This window comes from Quercus robur, chromosome 3 (assembly GCF_932294415.1).
Source record: "Quercus robur chromosome 3, dhQueRobu3.1, whole genome shotgun sequence".
Taxonomy (NCBI): domain Eukaryota; kingdom Viridiplantae; phylum Streptophyta; class Magnoliopsida; order Fagales; family Fagaceae; genus Quercus; species Quercus robur.
Window position 1 is genome coordinate 7,456,487 of NC_065536.1, and position 21,746 is coordinate 7,478,232.

At 38.0% G+C, this 21,746-nt stretch overlaps 1 protein-coding gene across 6 annotated transcripts; it reads right to left on the reverse strand.

The window, feature by feature from the left end:
- Positions 1-403: 403 nt before the first annotated feature.
- Positions 404-15,549, reverse strand: LOC126716899 (auxin response factor 12-like). 6 transcript variants are annotated; one of them, XR_007652331.1, is made up of 13 exons: positions 15,302-15,549; positions 10,668-10,768; positions 9,778-10,556; positions 9,582-9,669; positions 9,076-9,407; positions 8,081-8,920; positions 6,984-7,975; positions 6,568-6,770; positions 3,604-3,694; positions 3,353-3,517; positions 3,141-3,263; positions 1,428-1,624; positions 404-1,252 (listed from the first exon to the last, which is right to left on the reverse strand). XR_007652331.1 is itself a non-coding variant. In XM_050417943.1 (6 exons), the coding sequence occupies exons 2-6, from the start codon at positions 5,771-5,773 to the stop codon at positions 1,225-1,227; spliced, it is 669 nt and encodes a 222-aa protein (XP_050273900.1). In that variant the 5' UTR covers positions 5,774-6,770; positions 6,851-6,891; the 3' UTR covers positions 404-1,224. The 6 variants fall into 6 exon arrangements, 2 of the variants coding, with proteins under 2 accessions (XP_050273900.1, XP_050273899.1); XR_007652328.1 differs by having other exon boundaries at positions 5,512-6,770; positions 15,302-15,547; XR_007652329.1 differs by having other exon boundaries at positions 5,512-6,770; positions 6,932-7,975; positions 15,302-15,547.
- Between the last annotated feature and the right edge of the window lie 6,197 nt (positions 15,550-21,746).

A 21,746-nucleotide genomic window follows, 5' to 3' on the forward strand; every position in this document is an offset into this window, starting at 1 on the left:
AACCTCCAGCTAGCCTTGTAGTTAACGGCCATACGCTCTGAGCTTTTCCAACACTTTTGACAAAATAGCCTCCTCCTTATGTTTCTTTCCTTTTGTCTTTTGTTTATAGATTATATAAAGCACACATATGACTCTATCCATACCATGTGGATACGGTTTCAGTACAAGATTAAAGCTGGAATGCTACTCTGGTCTCAGCCTCGGCAGCCTTCTCAAAAAGAGCTTTGCCCCTTGTCTGCCACCTACTTTTTAGTAACTAATGTAGAGATGGGCAGAAAAGCACAAGAATGTTTAAAATTTCAGAGATCCACATGCCAGTTTTGAAAGTGAAGCAACTAAATTGGTCACAAAAATAAGGAGTAAATGTAAGATGTAGATAAGTTAATGTGTCAGACAAATTAAATCATAGCAATGAAGAGACTGATTTGAATTACCACCAAGTAAAAGAATTTTTCATACAAGGCAAAGTAAGCTATTTGCTCATGTATAATATAACCACCTTTTGTATTACACTGATATGAGATACAATAACCTAGGCCGTACATCAAAGAACTTGGATATATAAAATAAATAAATAAACTTATACATGCACCCATGGAGAAGTATGCATCATAATTCTACCTCAAGGAATAGCTTTGACACATAAAGAGCAGACAATGGTGTTAGCTCTGCAGTCTTCGAAATGTTCGTATCACCAATGGTATTTCAACATTGGCAGCCTGTTCAGATGGCTTCCCATTATCCCAAGTTTCAAGTGCTGCAACTTCATTTCTGTGCTTTTCCAGTAAATCAGCAAAACGATATATTATACGTGATCTTTCTTGGACATATTAAACAAAGAGTTAGAATTTAAGATAAGTTGAATCTTTTATATGCAGCAACATCCCCCAATTAACACACCAAAAAAGAGGTGATGAAAACGTGTGCAATCAAATAGTGACAGAGTAGAATTATTAGCCGCTTATTCCTGGGGATGTAGGCATACTGCCATATAATGTAAATCTGTAAATTGATTTTCTCTCTTCTCTCTATTTTCACTAAGATTGCTTAGAACAGAATTTCCCAACAACATCTAATCTAACTATAAATTGAAAGAACAAAAATTTTACATAAGGAGTCATCTTTGGCCATGGTCCCTCATCAGACGCCTTGCGGGCAGCTGAGACAGCACGGTTTACATCTTCAGTGTCACCTTCAGCAACATGGGCAATCACTTCTCCTGTCCTAGGATCCACTGTCGGAAAAGTTTTTCCTAAAACCAGAAAATTTCTTCCAATTAAGTTTTGCCTCACAATTTCTTAGTACTGTAAGGAATGTAAAAGAGATGGTACTGAAGTTGTATGATATACCATGCATATATAACAACTGCAAATTTTATGTATCTTCTACTTGTCATTAAGAAAAAAATCACAAAATGAGAGGCTAACCTGATGCAGCATCAACAAATTGTCCATTGATGAGAAGTTGAGTATAATCTATTTGAACAGTTGGTCGTATTGGTTCCTCAATAGCAACAGAGGTACTAAACCTATTAATGGCTCTTCCCCAGCTAAAGTAACGACCTTTGAATTTAATTATTTAGTCAAGTATTCACTATGTCTCCAAAGATGTGAAATTTCATGGACTGAAAAAGATGCAAACAGATCAATATTAAACCTCAAATAAAATTATATCAACTTTGAATTGATGTTATTTATATGTAGTTTGTATAAACCCAAGTTCAAACTAGTTTGGGTTCTGCTTTATATGCAGTTTGAATGAATTGGAACCAACTCTTTGACTAAAAAAAAATTACAAATTGAATAACTCTTTGTAAAGTACCCGAGTCCACTAAACTCGGGTACCAATTTGGGCTTTTTCAAAAAACGGACAACAGGTTTGGGAAAAATTTTTTCCCAGGCAGATTGGTACCCGAGTATCAAGAGCTCGAGTACCTTAAAGTACCCGAGTCCACTAAACTTGGGTACCTATCTGGGTTTTTTCAAAAAAGGGACAACAAGTTTTGGTTTAATTTTTTCCCCAGGCAAATTGGTACTCAAGTTCACTAAACTCGGGTACCAATCTGGGTTTTTTGAAAAAATGGGACAAGTTTTGAAAAAAAAATTTTCCCAGGCAGATTGGTACCCGAGTGTCAAGAGCTCGAGTACTTTCTATAGTACCCGAGTCTACTAAACTCGGGTACCAATCTGAGTTTTTTTTTTTAAAAAGGACTGAAAACATTCATTACAGTTATGCAAGAATATGCTACAACTTTATCCCAAAGAGAGGGGCTTGAAGCAAAATTTAGCAGCATTAGGTGACAATCTTCCCAGACAAATAAAACACAACTCCCTCTCACAAGAGAGTGGCTATATTTTCCATCTATTACATTATTTCAAATACAAGAGACATACACCAGGCTTTTGTAGGTGAATCTACTCCTAGAAGCAGAAGTAAAATCAGTTGTATATGGAATTTTAAAAGAGAAATGTTTGAAGCAAAGTAGGATTCATTTAAACCTATATAGGATGAAGAAGAGACAACCGACCAGACTTGTGACTGAAAAAGTGAAAATCTGCATGAATCTGTGAAATATGGACAATGAGATTTATATATATTGTTATTTGTTTTTTTCTTCGGTTTGCTAAGTATTCCATTCATGTTTATTTATTTATTTTTCAACTGGATGTGACTGGTTGCATTAATTTTTATCACCACCACAGTACATTAGTCGTCTTGTTAAAGTGTGAAAGTTGGAACAAGTAAAGTGTTGCCTTGCACAAAATGCACTAGAAGTACAAAAGCCTCCTGAACCTAGGTAGGGCCTGTTTTCTTAAAATCCCGGCTTACTTTCATCACCTACTTATGCACTGCTTTTAAAGCCTTACTTTTTACTAATAAGTTCACCCAAAAACACACGTAATATGTCATTAAAACATTGCATTCATATCATGACTATTGACTACACAATTAACTTAAACCCAAGCATAACAAGAAACAGTACTTATGTGACAGAATGTCATACAGTGATTAAGATAGTCATCAAATGCCTTACCACGATATAAGGGGCTTTAACAAATGAAATGCAAGAAACTTGTAGACAGGAGACCATTATCCTATGATAGATGAAATATGTCACTGAAAATTAACTACTAGCTTACCTTCTGACACTTGACTCTTCAGTCTCAAAGAGCATCCGGAAGCGCATCCCAACTGATACTCGTGTGTGAAATACAGCTTTAACATATTTTGAAAGGGGCACGACAAACTCAGATGGACTAGCCCTGTATACGATAGAAGAGCTAAAACAAGCATTACAGAAGAAAAGACAATGTTAACCATTACAGAAGAAACTTTGAGAATTGTTTGTCACCGTGGGTTATAAAAAACTGTAAAACAGCTATTAGTTGAAGCAGCATGAGCAGCGGCAGCTAGGAGTCCATTATGCATGTTATCACTTGATAAAACAGATGGTGGCATCACAGTTTGAGGACGAGTGGCATGGCGAATTCCCAAAAGAAGCTGATTTTTTTCATTCCTGGTGATAGTAATTACCAAGAAAACTCGTGATTCCAATGCATAAAACAGAAATCAAGGCAGGAATAAAGTGTAGGAAATATATACCAGATAAAGAGAACAGAATCCCCTGCAACAAGTCTTTTGGCACTAACAAACACGCTCCAGCCTGTAGTAAGAAGATGCCGTTTTGGCTGTCCTGAAAAATGTGCAAGAAATATAAAGTGTCAGGTTGCTCAGAAAATCACCGGTTACACAATTTAACAGACTATTAGCATACATTCTACACAAATAAGCAGTGCACCTAAGTCATTCAGAGCTTTCTCAAAATGATCAAATATCAGCTCTCCTAATACTTACATTTGGAAAAATGTATTGCTTTTCTATCTAAAATGATTTAAGAAACACACCCTCATGACATACGGTGAACAATCCTTTAAAATTCCCTTTCCACACGTTCACAAGTTTTAAAAATTGTTAATGTTTTCCAACCTTCCCCAAATGTAATTCTTGAAGGCTTGAACTGCTAGGTCTCTCTTATTGGCTGTCCTTAATGTTCCTAGACAACAGGGACACCAGTAATTAGGTCAAAACACCTCAATGGGAGTTCAGCTTGAAGACAGAGATATCTAACTCCTGACACTTAGCGGTGCAAAGGAAGACCAATTCCACCATTTACACCAACCATAACGGCAATTGTCGGTTATGGTCAATATTCTCTCCTCCCTGAAAATAGTCAGTACCAGGTGTTCAAAAAACTAAGGGTCCATTTTCCATCTCAAAGTCGAATGGAGTTCAGTTGTCATTGTCAATCAGCCTCTGCTTCTCTCTCACCGTCAATCGGCTGCTGGTTCTCTCATTGTCAATCTAATCCGCCTTTGTCCTTGAAGACCAACAAAGATAACCCATAAAACCACAAATTCTTGTGTCCATTGTGCCAGTTTCTGCCTCTATCGGTCAGTGATTGGTTTTATATGTTAGAAAACTGACTTTCAGTGGAAGAAATCCCTCAGTACCAACTAATTTACACCCCAGCTGTCACTTCATCTTCTAAATATAAAACAATGTACTTCATGATTGCCTCAAAAGTTGTAACATATTCTTCCATCTGTACCTTTTTTCTTCATCATGGAATTAAGGCTTCAGACACTTTGATATACACCTTTCTCCATTGGGGCCACGAACAAGGCATTTATCACATCCCAGTGGTGAAAAGCCAGGTTGGTTTGTTGCAAAGCAAAATTGTTTGTAACAACTAACAAGATTATCAAACAACTGACTAGAGCAGTCAGTTTTACATCTTCAGGGATCTATGTTTTTCCATTCATCCATCTTAACATTCTCCTTTCAACTAAACTCATTTTATAAATACGGTTCTTCTTAATAGCCCAACATTCAGTACCATAGAGCATAGATAATCCTAAAGCAGTCTTATATAACTTTTCCTTTAACTTAACAGGTATTCTAAGATCACACAATACTCCCAATGTGCTTATTCACTTCATCTGTGAAGCACGTTCATTGAATGAACAATCCAATAAGAATTTCAAGAGCATCCAGAAGCTCGAGAAGCTTAAAGTCAATACTAGAAGTTGCAACTTCATGAAAACTGCAAACATGTGACCATTGCCACAAAAATGATGAGCAGTCCAACAAAAAATCTCTTGGTTCTTGAGCATCAATGGACTAGCATTTCAAGTAGACAATGCCTTAGATATTCCAGGCAAGTTCTCTAGCCTACCAGTAATTTTTTGTCTGAAAACAAATATGGATGTTTTTCTTACAATACAACAGCTTACCCAACAGATGGTCTTCAAAGAAGGAAGATATTATCAATGATCTTACATTGCTTGAACCAAATTTTACAACATAACATCTTCCTTAATTTTTTTGCAGAAAAAAATACATTTAACAGATTACAAGCCCACAAAACACCATCAAAGGATAAATTCTCTACTCCCCCCACCCTCCAGTGGGGAAAATAAGAACAACTAGAGAACAATGGTTCAAATTTACCTCGAAAAATATGCCTAAACTTCCACTCGACAATGGAAGGTGAGTGCCATGAGGGAGGACTTGCAGAAGGGTCCCTGAGAGATCTTGACCTCTGTAGGACCACAAGGTCCCTCATAAGAGACCTATCTGCTACTATGGGGCTATTCTTGTGTATATGATTCTTCAAGTGAATACAATTCGTCAAATGTATGTGGTTACATAGATGATCACCGATATCACCATTCGCATCCTTAAGAATCCTATCGCGGACAGCTCTGGTCATGATGAGAACACTAAAGCCTCCAATAGCAGAATCTCTTTAAAATTTAGGGAAGAAATAAATGTATATAGCATTTCTTATTGTATAACTGTCACAAACTCTTGGCAATTATGGCATTACTTCCTTAACACCCACCAATGATATCTCAATGAAGGCATAGCAAAGCCCAAAACAATGCCAAAATTGAAACAATTAAAGATCCTCCATCAATAACAAAACCACCCATTAGCAAGACCCCATTTCCAATAATAACACCCTCAAGTACAACAAAGCTACTCAAAGGCATAAAACCCACAAATAATATAAAGTAAGCAGGGCAATCCCTTTTAACCCATGAAACCAAAGCTCAAAAAGATTCAAGCTTTAAAGCGCGAAACTCAAATGCCACTCCAAAAGAAGCAGCATTAGCCACCACCTGAACTCCAATGCATGAGATTACAACCAAAAACCCCAACCTCAACAAAAACCACCACCCTCTGAAATAATGACAACAACTTCTTTACATCTACGGGAAAACATTCATAGAGGATGCAAATAACCATCAGATACAGCAGAAACACAAAATAAGTAAAATCATAAACCTAACATCCACTAAACTCGGGTACCAATCTGGGTTTAATTTCAAAAGCCATTAAACGAAATTGCAGCATTTATATATTCCTTCAATGGCATCCAAATTTTTTTTTTTTTTTTGGATACACAATGGCATCCAATTAAGCATTCATACCAGGAATTCTCTCACCCATTACAAATATAAGAGAATAGAAGAGGATATAGGGTAGTATGAATAGACTTACTCAGCATTGAACTGAATTAGGTTTTGTACACATAATGCAAATGGTAAGAGAGAAAATCTGAAGTGCCTGGGCATCAGTTGTCATCAAGTTAATTATTTTTCCAGATGCAAACTTCTTGCGATGGGGAGAGTTGTTAAAGGTTCAATTCCCCATAAAGATACCCTTGGCTGCCTCTCACCTGCTGTTGACTCATCCCAACCAACCTATACATGAAGCATGAAAGATAAACAAATAAACAAAACCACAGTGAGTTAGAATAAGTGATGGACAAAAGCAGTTGTACCTGATACAGAACAATATAACACACACAGACATATATATATATATATATATAGAGAGAGAGAGAGAGAGAGAGAGAGCTTACTAAAAGGCTTATAGAAATGGAGAAATAGTAAAACTTCATGAAAGAGAGATACCAAAGTACAATCACTTTCTGTATCTTGGATCAAAAGTTCAAAAGGATTGGGAGATTAGAGGACGTGCCTTAGAGCATTAGCATTGGAAGGGTTCAAAGTACAATCACTACCAAAATTTTTTTTTTTTAAAAAGAACCTGTCAAATATCTTTCCCTGGCCTTTATCATTTCTTTCCAACAAACTTTTATTTATTTATTTTTTTTGTCAAATTCAACAACTATTCCAAACAACCTGCCAAATACATACACACATATAGAACCTGTCAATTTTTCTGATCCACACACACATATAGAACCTGTCAAATTCAACCTGCCAAATACATACACACACATATAGAACCTCCCAATTTTTCTGTTCCACACACACATATAGAACCTGTCAAATTCAACCTGCCAAATACACACACACACATAGAAATTCAAATATTGCACAATAATGAATCTCAATCGAGAGTCAGCAACAAGCATCACAATGGAACTCAAATCAATGACAAGTCCTGCCCCTCACAATTTAGGCTTAAATCAATGACAAAATTTAAAAATTTAATATAGCAAATGAATCAATCCAAAAAGAATGTTATATGAAGGGGTTTTTTCCTTGAGCTCAAGTGTATCTCAGTTTTTATTGTAGACATGACTACCTTTTGGCCAAATACCACCTTTTCCTAAATTTACTAGCAAAAAAACAGTTATGCAACTGAAAAATAACTTATATAAGTTATTCTATAGATCTCAAATGGAAATTTCTGAAGTTCATTGGCATAATTTTGCAAGTTACGAACAAAAAATATATCAGATTGTAAGCCCAAATCTTCATGTTCATTGCCAAAATATATGTGCTACAAAAAATATATCACCAAAGAACAAGAAGATCCTATACATGACAAAAAGATCCTACACCATTACAAACCCAAAGTAGCACAAATTCTTGCCCATTCTTGAATCATTCTCGTTTTCTTCTCCTTACCGGTTCCTTGACTAGTCTCACCTTGCCTAAAAAGAACACAACAAGAACACAACACAAGCAAATATTAATATGCAAATGATTTAACTATAAAGTGATGTATATGTAATCGGTATCGAATCAAACTATAGTACCATGTCCAGTCCCACAGTCAGGAGGATGTGTCCGTGTGCGTTGCGACCTTCGTGGCCGATCCTCGATGTGCGAAGGCTCTGGTGGGGGGGGGGGGGAGGTGGGTATCTGTGTCTGGATGAACTCGGTATGCACAAACTCAGGGGGGACAGCAATAGGGGTGGGTCGCCCAGGAGTGGGCATGAACCTCATCTCATCTCATCTCTACCATGTACAACTGCGGGGGCAGGGCTGGCAGTCAGTGGGGGAGACGTACAGGTGGTGGGCAACGGAGATGTACTAGGGGATGTGGGTGGGCAAGTGCCATCACTCCTCATGGATGGGGACCCAGATGTGTCTCCATGGGCAAACATATGGGATGGACCCACATCATCGTGTGCCATGGAGCCTACGTCATAAGCAGTGTCTAAACACATCTCATCTGTTGTCTGACTTGCTTCCTCCATGATGTGGTCATACACGGGTGTGTGGCGCCGAGTAGATGTGGGCACGGGTGTGTGACGTCGACTAGATGTGGGCACGGGTGTGTGGCGCGAACCAGATGTAGGACGCTGAGCAGATGTGGGACGTCGACTAGATGTGGGCACCGGTGTGTGACGCTGACCAGATGTGGGAGGCCGACTAGATGTATGACGCTGGCTAGATTGACGGCCTCCATGCCCTTGACGTCCACCTGCTTGCCGACCATGTCGTACAGCCGGTTCACTTCTGTTGCCCACATCACGTGCATAGTCCAAGGTTAACCGACCGATCTCTTCAACAGCTTGCAAGGCATTAATACAGTCAGTGTAGATCTCAAACCCTAGTTCGCACTTCGCTATAATGCTCAACTACGATTCAACCTGTCACAAATATACAAGAGTAGTGTTCGTAGGTTTAACTAAATTATGCGAAGCAAGGTACATTTATAACAAAACAGTCTTTGTAAATTTACCAAAGTGTCCTAGTACGAAGTCTCTTTTGTAATATGGCGAACAGTGCGGGGATGAAATCATACCATATACTCGTCATTGTAGCTCATCTCCCCATGAAAAGCCGGTGCATCGGCAATTGTGGCGTGCGCAGCTCATTTAGCAATATGCAGGGCATGTACTTCGGCCAATCTTCATGGTGCTTGCCCTGGAGGGTGATCTTGTGCAGTTCAATTGAAGTATCAACATCGACTGATATGCCTTGCTTCATCCCAAACTGTCGGAGAACACGTTCGGGATGATGGCCTTCAACCACCCAAAAATGTATGAGCGGCACAATAGACCTCCATATGTGTTGGCCTGTCATACAATATGCGGGTAGAGAACCCAAATAATTTCTGTACGGCTCCCAAACAATCTGCAATGATTCAATAGATGCAAACAACCATATTAACAATATAATTAGAAAAAATGTGTTACGAATGTGAACAATACATGTAACTCTGAAATTAAAAATGTTTATTCATTCCAAAGTGCATTGTAAGTACAAAAACTACATGCCAAAGCGGTTCCCACTTGTAAGACACGATACCTGATTTGGCCGTAGTGAAGTAAGCGACACACGATAGGCACGTAGGACGTGCATTGAATGTTAAGTTGTTATCTTAGCCCCTTTCCATCTAGCAAACAACACAGACATAACATTCATATTAGTTACTTACATAATTCCCATGCAAACAAAGTTAATGAGGAAATGTAAAACGGTAACTATCTAAGATGCTACATACCTGACAGCAAGTGGACCTGGAGGCAGTGCCTGGTGTGGATGCCTCATCACAGGACATATGTGGGGAAACCTCGCTCACGTCCACAACTGCACCAATAGCAGTGCACCCCCAATCTGCTTGGCTGTCTTCTCTGATGCCTTACAGAGGTGTCTATAAAGCCAACTTAGTGCTGCACTACCCCAACTATACTTCTTTCCGTTGTTGATTGGATCGAAAAATTGCAAATACCTAATTGAGATCCGTTCTCCAGACTTGTCCATAAATAATGTACCACCTAACAACTCCACTATGTAAAACCGAGCATACTTCTACACAAGCTGCTCAGGGGCGTCAACCGGGAGAGGGTTGCTAAACCGATCCTCCAGCCATTTGGCTTTTACCCTCGCCCCTTCCATCACTCCAGTGTTCTTATTATGAACAAGTTCTCTATCTGGCGGTATATGCCCTAGCAATCTACAGCAGACGTCACGCCAACTGACCGTCGGAGGTATACATCCCACCAACGGCAAGCCATCTACAGGTACCCCCATTATAACCTCCATATCTTGTAGTGTGATGGTCATCTCACCGTGGGGCAAGTGAAATGAGTGCGTCTCCGGCCGCCATTTCTCCACCAACGCTGTGATCAATGCGTGGTCAATGTCCATATGTGGGACCCGAAGCAGCCCATCTAACCCCTCATTTGTGATATAAGTGACAATTCATGGATCTAACCCATCTACCCCACCTTCAAGCAGACCTTTGTCTCGGTAACGACAAGTCAATACACCTGGCACTTCCTGCAAATAGAGCAGCATAGTATTAATAATAATTACAATACTACATAATAATTACGCTTCAAAGTTAAATTCCAAAAATATTTCGACTACATATATTGAACAAGTGCATACCTCGCCTTCCAAATGAGCATCCCAAAGCAAACTTGAACGATGCTCATCCTGCCTCGTCAACAAAGTCCGTATAACGGGTCTTGCTCCATGTGGGTCCATATCTGGCATTTGGAGACAACAGCAAGACAATCTTATTTATTTATTTTTAATTATAAACAAATTTGTCTGAAAATGGCAATAATATATATCTAATACAGCCTTCACTGATTTCAATAAAAAAATTTTGAATTAAACTTGAGAAAGTGAGAGGGAGACTCAGAAAGTGAGGGATGAGAGTTTAAATTGTGGGTAACAGGGGTTCTTAAAGTTTAATGGGAATATACTAGAACAATACTCCCATTATTCAACTCAAGTTAAGGACATTTCCAATGTCAAACATACGCCATCATGTCTTTCCCACAACCTGAATAAATGAATTACAAATAAAATTGAGTACGCGATTGTGGGGTGTAGTAACATTCTTCACAATACAAATTGCATAAATTCTCTTTTTAATAAATCTAAAATATTCAAATAAACTTGCATATTCACATTTCCATTAACCCAGTATGCTGAAAAAAATATTGGAGACAAAAGCTAAAATAAAATTAGAGACGGACCAAAATTAATTTAACTCATGGTTGTGGGAGTGGGACATTAAGAACACAAAAGAGATGCTTAAAACAAAAATGAAACTCTCCTCGTTCCCCTCAACAATAGTGAAGCAAGATAGAACAAAGCATAAAATGCATGGCTTAACTATAAGGCAGGAAAGCACAATTCGCTGAAGTTAATCTATCATGACAAAAAACAAACACAAGGCCAAACCTTGACTGTCCAATGTCATGGATATATGATAATAGGGGATAAGAATACATCATTGAAAGAGAAATAGTATTACAAAAGAACCTTATATTTTTTACAATCATTCAAAGCCTCAGGGAAGGCAATTGAGAAAAAATTAAGGTCCATGACCCATTGACCTAAGGAAAGTTTACAACATACACCTTGATTATATTTTTAATATCAATAGTTTTATTTTAAAAGAAAGATGGTGAAGCCCTAACACACAGAGCATTCTCTTTTAGGTTGCAAATACAGTCCATTATAAAAGTTTCCTCATACTTCTGATCTTGCCTAGTATTTGGTTCTGAAGCTATTTGCATAGCTTTAACCTTGGAAATATAATTCTACTCCTGCAATATGATATGCAATGCTCATAATGATACTTGATTTTGAAAGCAATGCAATCTCTAAATTTTGATTCTAGGTTGAACATATCTCTAGGTTTCTATAGGTCTTTAAAATTGCAGTTGTTCCATAAACTTGGTGGATCTTCTGTATAGTTTATTATATATAGAGATATCTGGACTGTTAAGAAGTAGAAAATGCAACGTGTATATGTTCGGAGCATGACATTAAGAATTTTTTGCAAAGAGTTTCATTGTAGTTAAATGTTTCTATCAACTAACCATGAACTGTTAACTATGATTTTTCATAGTTGTAAAGTTTAATCATTAAAGTGTAAGTTGTTACAACTTGAAAGGATTTGAAGTTGAGCTGTAGTTGAAAAATTGACCTTGGACATGGAAAGTTGTGGGGGTTTGGGTAGGTTGATTGATGCAGAACACAGTAGAAAATAAGAAATACAAAAGTAACAACAGAACAAGCCCTAGGCTTCACCACCTAGAATCTATCTGCAAACCGTAGGCATCACCACCTAGGGGAGTCTGGTATCACCACCAAACAGAGAGAACAAAAGAGGAGACATTCTCATCTCATAATAATTAATCTTATTCAAATTCATCTCTCTTTCACCATTACAGGAGTGCTAGATAAATAGGTTTTAGGGATTATACTAATATGGAAGTCATTTAATGAAATCCATAAAAACCGTTAACATTAATAACCAAATTCGAAAACAAAATTAATTGCAAAATCTTGGTAAAACATAAAATCTTAGTTCCCTGCATCATTGATGGGTTGGGTTTGCCTCCTTAGGTTAAATCCCCAATATCCTTTGACCATTAACAAGGTACTGTCACAAAATTATTAAAGGTTACAAAAAGATTGCAGCACCTCTAACCCAGATGCTAAGGAAGAGTTGTACCCTTGTGGCTAAGTCAATCTCTCAGCAGCTGAAGGAAGCCATGACCACATCACTAGTGTGGGCCTTTCCAAATTTCAACCAAGTTTTTATCATTGAATGTGATATCTCAAGATCAAGAATAGTAGCAGTCTTGCGACAAAAGCAACTAATTGCTTCTCACAGCCACACTTTTCATGGGAAAAAGTTGCTGCTCTCAACTTATGAAAAGGAGATGTTGGCGCTCATCATGGCAGTAGAAAAGTGGCGTCACTACCTCCTAGGGAGAAGAAGATTCATAATGAGAATGAACCATAGAAGTTTAATCAAGATGGATCCTAATTGGTTTCCAGAGAGGTAGCTCTACAAATTGATTGGTTTTGATTTCACTATACAGTACAAGCTTGCTCCACAATCCTATGGTCCATTTCAGATCCTCCAACGTATTGGTAAGGTTGCCAACAAATTAAATTTTCCAGGCAAGTCTCACATTCATTCACTATTTCATGCTTCCTTGCTTAAAGGTAAGTTAGGGGCCAATGTCTTAGCTCAATCATAGCTACCTGTGGTCCTTAATAGTCAAGCAGTTTTGGATCAAAGGCAGCAGCTAGACAAGACTGAAATTTCAGTGAATTGGCATGGCCTATCACTAGCAGATGCTACTAAGGAGGGCTTACAGAAGCTTGAAACATTAATTTTCAGATCTTGCCCTTGAGGACAAGGACCCTTGTTAAGGGGGGAAGAGTTGTTACGTGCAAAAGAAGTGGAGTTTCTGTTACAGATTTTAACATTATGCTTGCTGCAGAATATTTGGATGTTTGCTTAATTTTAGGATCAGAATAAGTTGTTGCATAATATTAGGATTAATGGCATTTGTATTTGCATTTTAGTAGGATAAGGGAATTTGTTTATCAAGTGTTTGGGGGGTAACGGCTAGTGGAGCTAGTGTTTGAGTTTTATTAGGATAGTTTGTTCCTGAAATGCAGGGCTTATCTTGTATAAAAGCAGCAGTAGTTTATTTGAATAAAATCATCAGATAAAAATTATTTATGCAGAGTAATCTGTAGAGGTCAAGGATTCCTCAATCAATCCTAATTTCTTTTTAGTCTTTATCCAATATTCATTAATTATCAAAATAGGCAAAGGTCAAGTCTTGTACGTACCAACAGTAAGAGAGCAGAGTGAGAGGTCTCCTCTAACCAATTAGAAGAGGGAAAGATCCATGACATACTCCAACAGTGTGGCAGGATGGCATATTCTTGTTTCAATTGGACCGTGACAATTACAATGAACTTGCCACTTGAGAAAATACATACATTGACATGGTGGCTTCTTAGAAGTTTTTTCAATTTCTACATTTGGTTAAGATATGTTTCTTGTGAATAAGTTGGTTAGATTTCTTGACATTGATTGTGGAGGATGCTAACCAAAATTAACTACACAAGTTTCTTTCATGCCCTATATATATACTAAACAAGGGATCTTCTTACTAAACAGAACTCCTGACAGTTCCTCCACCTATCAAATCTTATCTGTTATCATGGCCTCACATAGAGGCTATAGCCCTTTGTTCTAGTGACTTCAACACTTCAATGATTTCTAAGGTATAAATCTAATGGTTAACCATCTTTCACACTTGATTGATTGTCAAATAGCTTTATAGAAAAATCACTTCAACATATCTTTGCCAGAGCAATATAATAATACTAGCTTCAGTTAATAGATTTTTACATGTCTGTTACAGCCTTCTCCTCTTGTCAATCTTGTTGTCCTAAGTGGCCAACCTATTTGGGTGCTCCAATTCATACAAACGTTTGAAGGATACTAGCCCTACAGTGAGTGGATAGGGCAACGAACATATGCCTCTCTCTATGTTGACTTTTATTTGCAATTATTCAATTAGTACCATTTGTTTTTTAAATTAATTTTATTACTCAGATATATGACTTAAAAACTTCTATTAATTAATTCAGCAATGACAAAAATATCTTACCATGCTATTATATAATTTTAGTACCCATTTGTATACTTTCTGAATAATTTGGGCGATTCTATTTTGGTCTCAATCAAGCTTATTACTTATCAAAACAAGTTCTAGTTTGTACACCAAAAACAATATTGTCCATGATAAGTTGAAGCAAGATACAGTATGTAGTTTTCCTGGAAAAACATACATGTATGAATGCTAAATCTAAATTGCTCACAGAAACTAATTTTGCAGTCTACTCAAAAAGTAGCAGTGGTAATTGCTAATTGCTAATTCTCATCTCCCCTAAACTCATTTTACCTAATAATTACAAAATAAAAAACCCTAAACACAAGCACAACCAAACCAACATTCTAGTAATCACCCAAAATACAAAATCAACTAACTAAATTGAATTGAATTCCTTAATTAATTCCTGGATCAAAACCCAGAATCAACTTCTGCATAAAAATACAAAATTTACAAACACCCACTTTCAGTGGAATCTTTTTTTTCATAAAGTTACAACCGTTTGTTATCAGAAGCACAAAAAGTAGTAATGAGCTCCAAACGACAGCGTTTAACGAGAGAGAGAGAGAGTACCTTGGACCGGAGTGAAGGGCTTGGAAATAAAAGCCTCTGTAACCTCACACTGCGATTGAGTGCAGAAACAGTGAGAGAGATGAGACTGAGAGGTCACCGCCGACGAAAGTCCTTTGCCGCTGATGTAAGTGAGAGTGGGAGTGAGAGTTTTTTACTTCTTCTTCTTTTTTTTTTTTTTTTTTTTTTTTTTTTTTTTTCAGAAACCTTGAGAGTGCGAGTTTGTATGTTTAGGTTAAGTCAGACTGAGAGTGAGATTGAGAGTTTGAAAGTTTGTGTGTTTAAAGTGCCGTTGGAACCCGAGTGGTACTCGAACTTCATGGGCTCAAGTACTGTTTAAACAGTACTTGAGTGCATGAAGCTCGAGTACTAAGCCAATATTTAATTCCCCCCTTTCCATGCCAGCGTGCCACGGTGGAATGAAAAAAATGGGGTACTCGAGCTTGGTGAGCTCGAGTACCACAAAAAGTGGTAGATCCCAAATTATTTCCGAAACATTGTTCCTTTGCTAAAAATTTCAAAAAAACATGGTATTTGGCCATTTTGGCCCTCAACCCATCTCAATCTTCTGGTGGAAAATCCAAGGAGGAAGAGAAGAGATAGAAATGGGACTATCCCAATTAAAAAAGCAACCTAATCATCCCAGCCCTACTTTAACTCAACTCATTTGTGGACTATGGAGTACTAAAATGCCTTAATGGTGGGTCCAATAAAATTAATCAGGGCCTCTTTGGTCGGTGATTTCAAATAATAGTTTTCAGTGTTTAAACATTGTAGACCCCAAAAAAAGTAACATATTTGGTAGGAGTGTTTTTTAGGAGTGTTTGAGTAATGTTTCTTATTTTAGGGTATTTAAACACTAAATTTAGAAAACTCCTTTTACTAGTTTTCAATTTTTAAGTAACATTGTTCAATGGCAATTTTGTAAATATTTAGAAATTTGTAGGACCCACATGATAAGACTTATCATAACTCCTCTCTCACCTTCATGCTGACCAACATGCCACATCCTTCCTTTTTTTTTCTTTTTTTTCTTTTTTTTTTTAGGAAGAAGACAATGAAAATTTATTAAGAAAAACCAGCTAAGTCAGCTTGGACTATAAAAAAAAAAATTGTGGTGGAACATACTCCATCCACAAAAGAAAGTCTGAGATATGCGCAGCATACCTGACAAGATTATGAGCAACCTTATTACATTCTCTCTTCACATGAGAGTAACGTAATTTTTTAAACAAAGTAGAGCAACGCCTAATATCTTCAATAAGCAAACCATTACACGATAGCACTTCAAAATCATTCACCAACCTGAATATTAATACCTGCGAGTCCCCTTCAAGAATAGCTCGTTCAATCCCAATTTCTGCTACAAACTAGAGAGCTTTGGAAGCAGCTAAGGCTTCTATATCTTCTAGAGAATGAACCTGGGGAAGTTGCTACGATAAAGAAGTGAGCACCAAACCATTCCTGTCACGATAATGGAGCTATTCAACTCTGAGAAGGTAGCTCCATAAAAAACAATCTTGGCAAAATCATTTAGGGAAGGCTTCCAATAGGCACGAGGCTGAGGGGGATGAGGTGGTGGTTATGGGTGGGTAGACATCATCTAGGCGTGCTTGACTTGTTTGTTCTAGCTGATGTAGATTGCAACTTGGCTGAGAAACTTAGACTTGGTTCCTTTGGTTCTAGATGGACCAAACAATAAATACAAAGAGATCCGGGTATTAATGCTCCTTCAGAACCCATGACAGCCAGTCTTTGAAATCCATAAATTGATTTGTCCTAAGAAAAGCCAATAACTGCATATCTGACCAAACAATATCAAGCTCTGGACATAGCCAAAGAGCGTGGAGAGTTTATTCTTGTGTGTCGCGACATCTTTCACAGGTAGGGTCAGAGATAACTATTCAACGAACCAAATTTGCTTTTGTAAGTAACAGGTTTTGGCATGCTCTCCAAATAAAATTCTTCACCTTGTTGGGTATACGCAATGACCAAATCCCCTTTTATAGTTATTTGACTTGAATCTCAAAATCATCACCTTGCTCCATGTTAATGTGTATTAGGGTATATGGGCTTTAGGCCCACCTTGTTTATTTGTATAGCACACTTACTTGTACTGCACACTCTGCCTCCTATATAAAGGCACTTATGTATATTCTATTACTTGAGAAATACAATACAATCATTCAGTATTTCTAACATGGTAGCAGAGCCACTGCTCTAATTTTCTTGTGCCTTGCAGTCTTGTTTTGTCGGTATTGTCTGCTGCCTCATCTTCTGTAGTCAGTAAACCCTTTCAGTGCCATCTCCCAACTGCTCTGCCGCAGTCAAAAGTCCTCAGGGTTGAATCTCCATCGCCAGAAACTCCTTCTCGCCGCCAAAACCACTGCCATCATCGGATTTGTCACCTTTGACCTCCGGTCAGGACATAAGACCTATCATCGTGTATATATTCAATCGATCTACACATAGCCGCCAGAAACATTCACATCTGACCATCCACGCGCCACCACGTGCCGGTCAAAGTTTCGGCGAAGTTGATCCACATGCCACACGCGCCACCAGGGTATCTTCGATCTTGTTGCCACCGACACCATAAGAATCGTCCTTCTCTGATCTGCATCATCGTAGAAGAAACGGCATCATCGGACAACTCACACGCTCTCACGCGCTGACGAAATCTTCGGCGAAGTCGGTCCACGCGCTCCACGCACCACTGGGTTATTTGCTGACGTCATCTCTGACGTCATCCTTGCCACGTTAGCCCTAGCTGACGTCACTTGCTTACGTCAGCCCTAGCTGACGTCACCTACTTATGTCAGCGCCATATCATCTGCTAACGTCATCACCTGTCATCCGGTTGACTTTGACCAGGTTGACCGTTGACTTTTGGCCAGAGTTGACTTTTTGCAATCTAGGTGCTCCTTATCCAGTTTTTCGCGTAGATTTCATTTTTGCACTCCATTTTTGCATATTTTGCTTCTAAATGAGAAATAAGGGCAGGTCTTCTTGTTATTGCAATAATCGTCGCCAACAATCCAGCAAACGTTTTTGCAGTTTTTGCAAACGTTTTGGCCATAATATTGAGACTAGCAGTTGATATCTAACACTCCAAATCTACCTCTTCCTTCTGAAAATGATAACCAGGCTTGCAGGTATATTTTCCATCCTTTGAGAAGGGCCAAAATAAAATATCGTTAGACTTAAATAGTGCAAGAGGGATTGTCTTAATTATTTCAGCCTCTTGTGGTGCAAAAATACCATCAATCATCGCTTAATTCCATTGCTATGTCTTTGTCTCTATCAAGGTATCGACTGTGGTTTCCTCCATAGAAGGAATTATAGGTGATGACACTAGGGGTGGGTGCTTCCTTGTTAGCCAATGGTTTTGCCAGATTTTCACAAACTTCTCATTCCCAGTCTGCAACCTAGAACCTCTCAATATCACATCCCGACCCTTAAGAATGATTTTTCCAAGCATAGGAGCCCGACCTTGAGTCCTTTGCTTCCAAAATTGAGCAGTTTAGAAAAAAACATGCATCGAACACCTTGTAAAAGAGGAAATTTGTATTTTTGAGCAGTCGCCAAGCTTGCTTGGCCAGCAAAGATTCATTGAAAAGTGCTAGATCTCGAAACCCCATTCCTCCTACTATTTTGGATTTAGTCATCTCATCTCATTTAATCCAATAAATTTTCCTCCGATCTCCACATTGGACCCAAATTATTTTTTTTAATCATGGATTCAATATCATTGCATAATCCAAGTGGTAGCTTAAAACATCGCATAGTAAAAGTTGGTATTGCCTAAATGACAACTTTTAAAAGAACTTCATGGCCTGCCTGAGACAAAACCTTCCCTTCCTAACACTGTAACCTTCGCCAAAATTTTTTATTTTATGTAATTGAAACTCTCCTTTTTTCCCCTTCTAATCAAGGATGAAGCGCAAGATACTTCTTATATTCTGTAATTTCCTTAATTCCCATAGCAATTTTAATGGCTTGTTTAGTGGCCTCTGACATAGATTTATTGAAAAAATGGCCGTCTTATTTTTATTCACCTTTTGACCTGAGGCTTGCTTATAAACTTCCAAAATATTGAGCACCTTTGCACATTCTTCAGAAGTAGCCCTACAAAACAAAAGACTATCATCTGCAAATAATAGATGGGTTAGTGCAGGACCTCGTTTGCAAAGAGAGAAGTCTTCGATATCGCCCCTACGTTTTGCATTAATGCAAGCCTTTAGTACAAAGTAAAAGAAGAAAAGGAGATAATGGATCTCCTTGCCTGATCCCCCTTGTAGGATTAATTAGTCCCTTAAGCTCACCAATAATCAGAATAGAATAGGAACTACCTTCACACAAATCATTATCAGGCCAATCCACCTTTCACTAAAACCCATCTTCCTTATAAGGTTCTCTAGAAAATACTATTCCACCCGATCATAAGCTTTGCTCATATTGAGTTTGAGGGCCATAAACCCATAGTCGCAAGAATCATAATTCTTTAGGCAATACAAGGTTTCAAAAACTATCAAAATATTATTAGAGATAAGGCAATCTTTTGCAAAAGCAGATTGATGTTCAATAATAATTTTTGGCAACACTTTTTTCAATCTGTTAGCTGGGACTTTAGAGAAGATCTTGTAGAGCTCATTGCACAAACTAATTAGGTGATACTCAGTAACATGCTCAGGATTTTTGATTTTTGGGATAAGAGCAACAAAGGTATGATTAACAGGATAGGGAAGTGTACTTGAATTTAGCCAAAATAAAATAGATTTAATCACACGATGATCCACCATTTGGCAAAAATGTTAATGAAATTGCAAAGGCATCCCATCTGGACTAGGTGCTTTAAGCGGAGCCATCTATTTTAAAGTTGTTGTTACCTCATGTTCTAGGAATTCTCCTTTTAGCATTTGCTTCATCTCTTTTGTTATGACCCATGGGATATGGTCCAAAGTTAAACTTTGATCTGTTGGATTAGAGGTAGCAAACAAATCTTGGTAATAATGAAGAAAGACTGCTGCTATATCCTCTTATTGGGTCTGCCAAGATTCGATTGAGTTCCTTATTCTTTCAATGAAATTTTTTCTACACCGTTGAGTTGTTTTTGTATGAAACAATTTGGTGTTGCTGTCACTGTGAGCCAACCATAGTACATGGGAGCACCGACTCCACATTCGTGCTTCTCAATCAAGAAGAATATTAATTTCATACCTGTGCTCCCTTACCCATGAGTTGTTTCCACTGTACATTGCTTTCAACTTGGCTTGAATCAATAATTTCTTCTTCCTTCCTAATTCCAATCTGACATTCCCAAAGATACTTTGATTTCCACCATATTAAGTCTTTTCCACATCTCTCAACTTTCTTCAAATCATATCATCCCCCTCTGCAAAATTCGAACTACACCATGAAGCTTCCACTATTTCACCACATCTTCCATCTGATAGCCACATCTCTTCAAATCTGAAATTCTTTTCTGTGGGAGAGGTTCCAAACCCGAAAGGATGATGAATAGAGGAGAATGATATGAGGAATCATAGTGAAGATGGTGAACACGTGATCCTAGAAATTTTTGGAACCAAGCATTGGTTGCCAAACCTCTATCATGTCTATCCCATATTGAACGTCCATCTCCAAAATGTCTACTCCAAGTGAATTGGTTACCAAAAAAACCAAGATGCATAAAGTCATATTCATCTAAGACATCCCTGAAAAGTTGCATTTGATGATGGTTACATGTTGCACCTCCAAGTTTTTCTTCCTACCTTACCAATTCATTGAAGTCCCCTGCACAAAGCCATGGTGCATTCAAATGGTAAATTGTCCCAAGCTTCATTCCTCCTTCCTGTTTCTAGTTCTCCATAAAACCTAGTAAATCACCATTCATTCTCTGTATTCTTATCAATACATGTATCAATAAAATACTTGGAAGAATCTTTAACTATTAAATTGATCGAGGATTTTCAGAAAAGAGCTAGACCACCCCAATGACCTTCCTTAGGAACTATCCATTTTTTTTATCAAAATCAATATCATGCATTATTCGATCTAGCCTTGCTTCATCTGTAAGTGTTTAAGCTATAAACACTACAGAAGGATCTTTTGCCTGGATAATCTCTCCAAGCTCCCTCCCTGTACGTGGGTTCCCCAATCCATGACAGTTCCACACTAAGCAACTCATTGTGTCTAACGGGGTCGGGAACCAGCCTCCACCAATTCATGTCGAGCCAAATCACTCTTCAAAACCCACTATCTTTTGCTTGGTAATTCAGAGTGAATTTTCGTCTGTTGGAGTTGTTTTTTGCCACCCTCAACTGGATTGATAGTGATATATTCAATCCCAAAATTTTCCTATCTTGCTACCCATGTCCACTTTGGTGCTTCCTTAACTTTGACAATCTGAGCAATTTCCTCATGACTACCACGTGAGACATCTAAT

Excerpts from the sequence above, each read along its gene's own strand:
- LOC126716899 (XM_050417943.1), bottom strand. The coding sequence starts at position 5,773 with ATGACCAGAGCTGTCCGCGATAGGATTCTTAAGGATGCGAATGGTGAT. Across the intron at positions 3,518-3,603 it reads GATTCTGTTCTCTTTATCTG|GAATGAAAAAAATCAGCTTC; the intron begins GTATATATTTCC and ends TACTATCACCAG. Across the intron at positions 3,264-3,352 it reads ACAGTTTTTTATAACCCACG|GGCTAGTCCATCTGAGTTTG; the intron begins GTGACAAACAAT and ends TATCGTATACAG.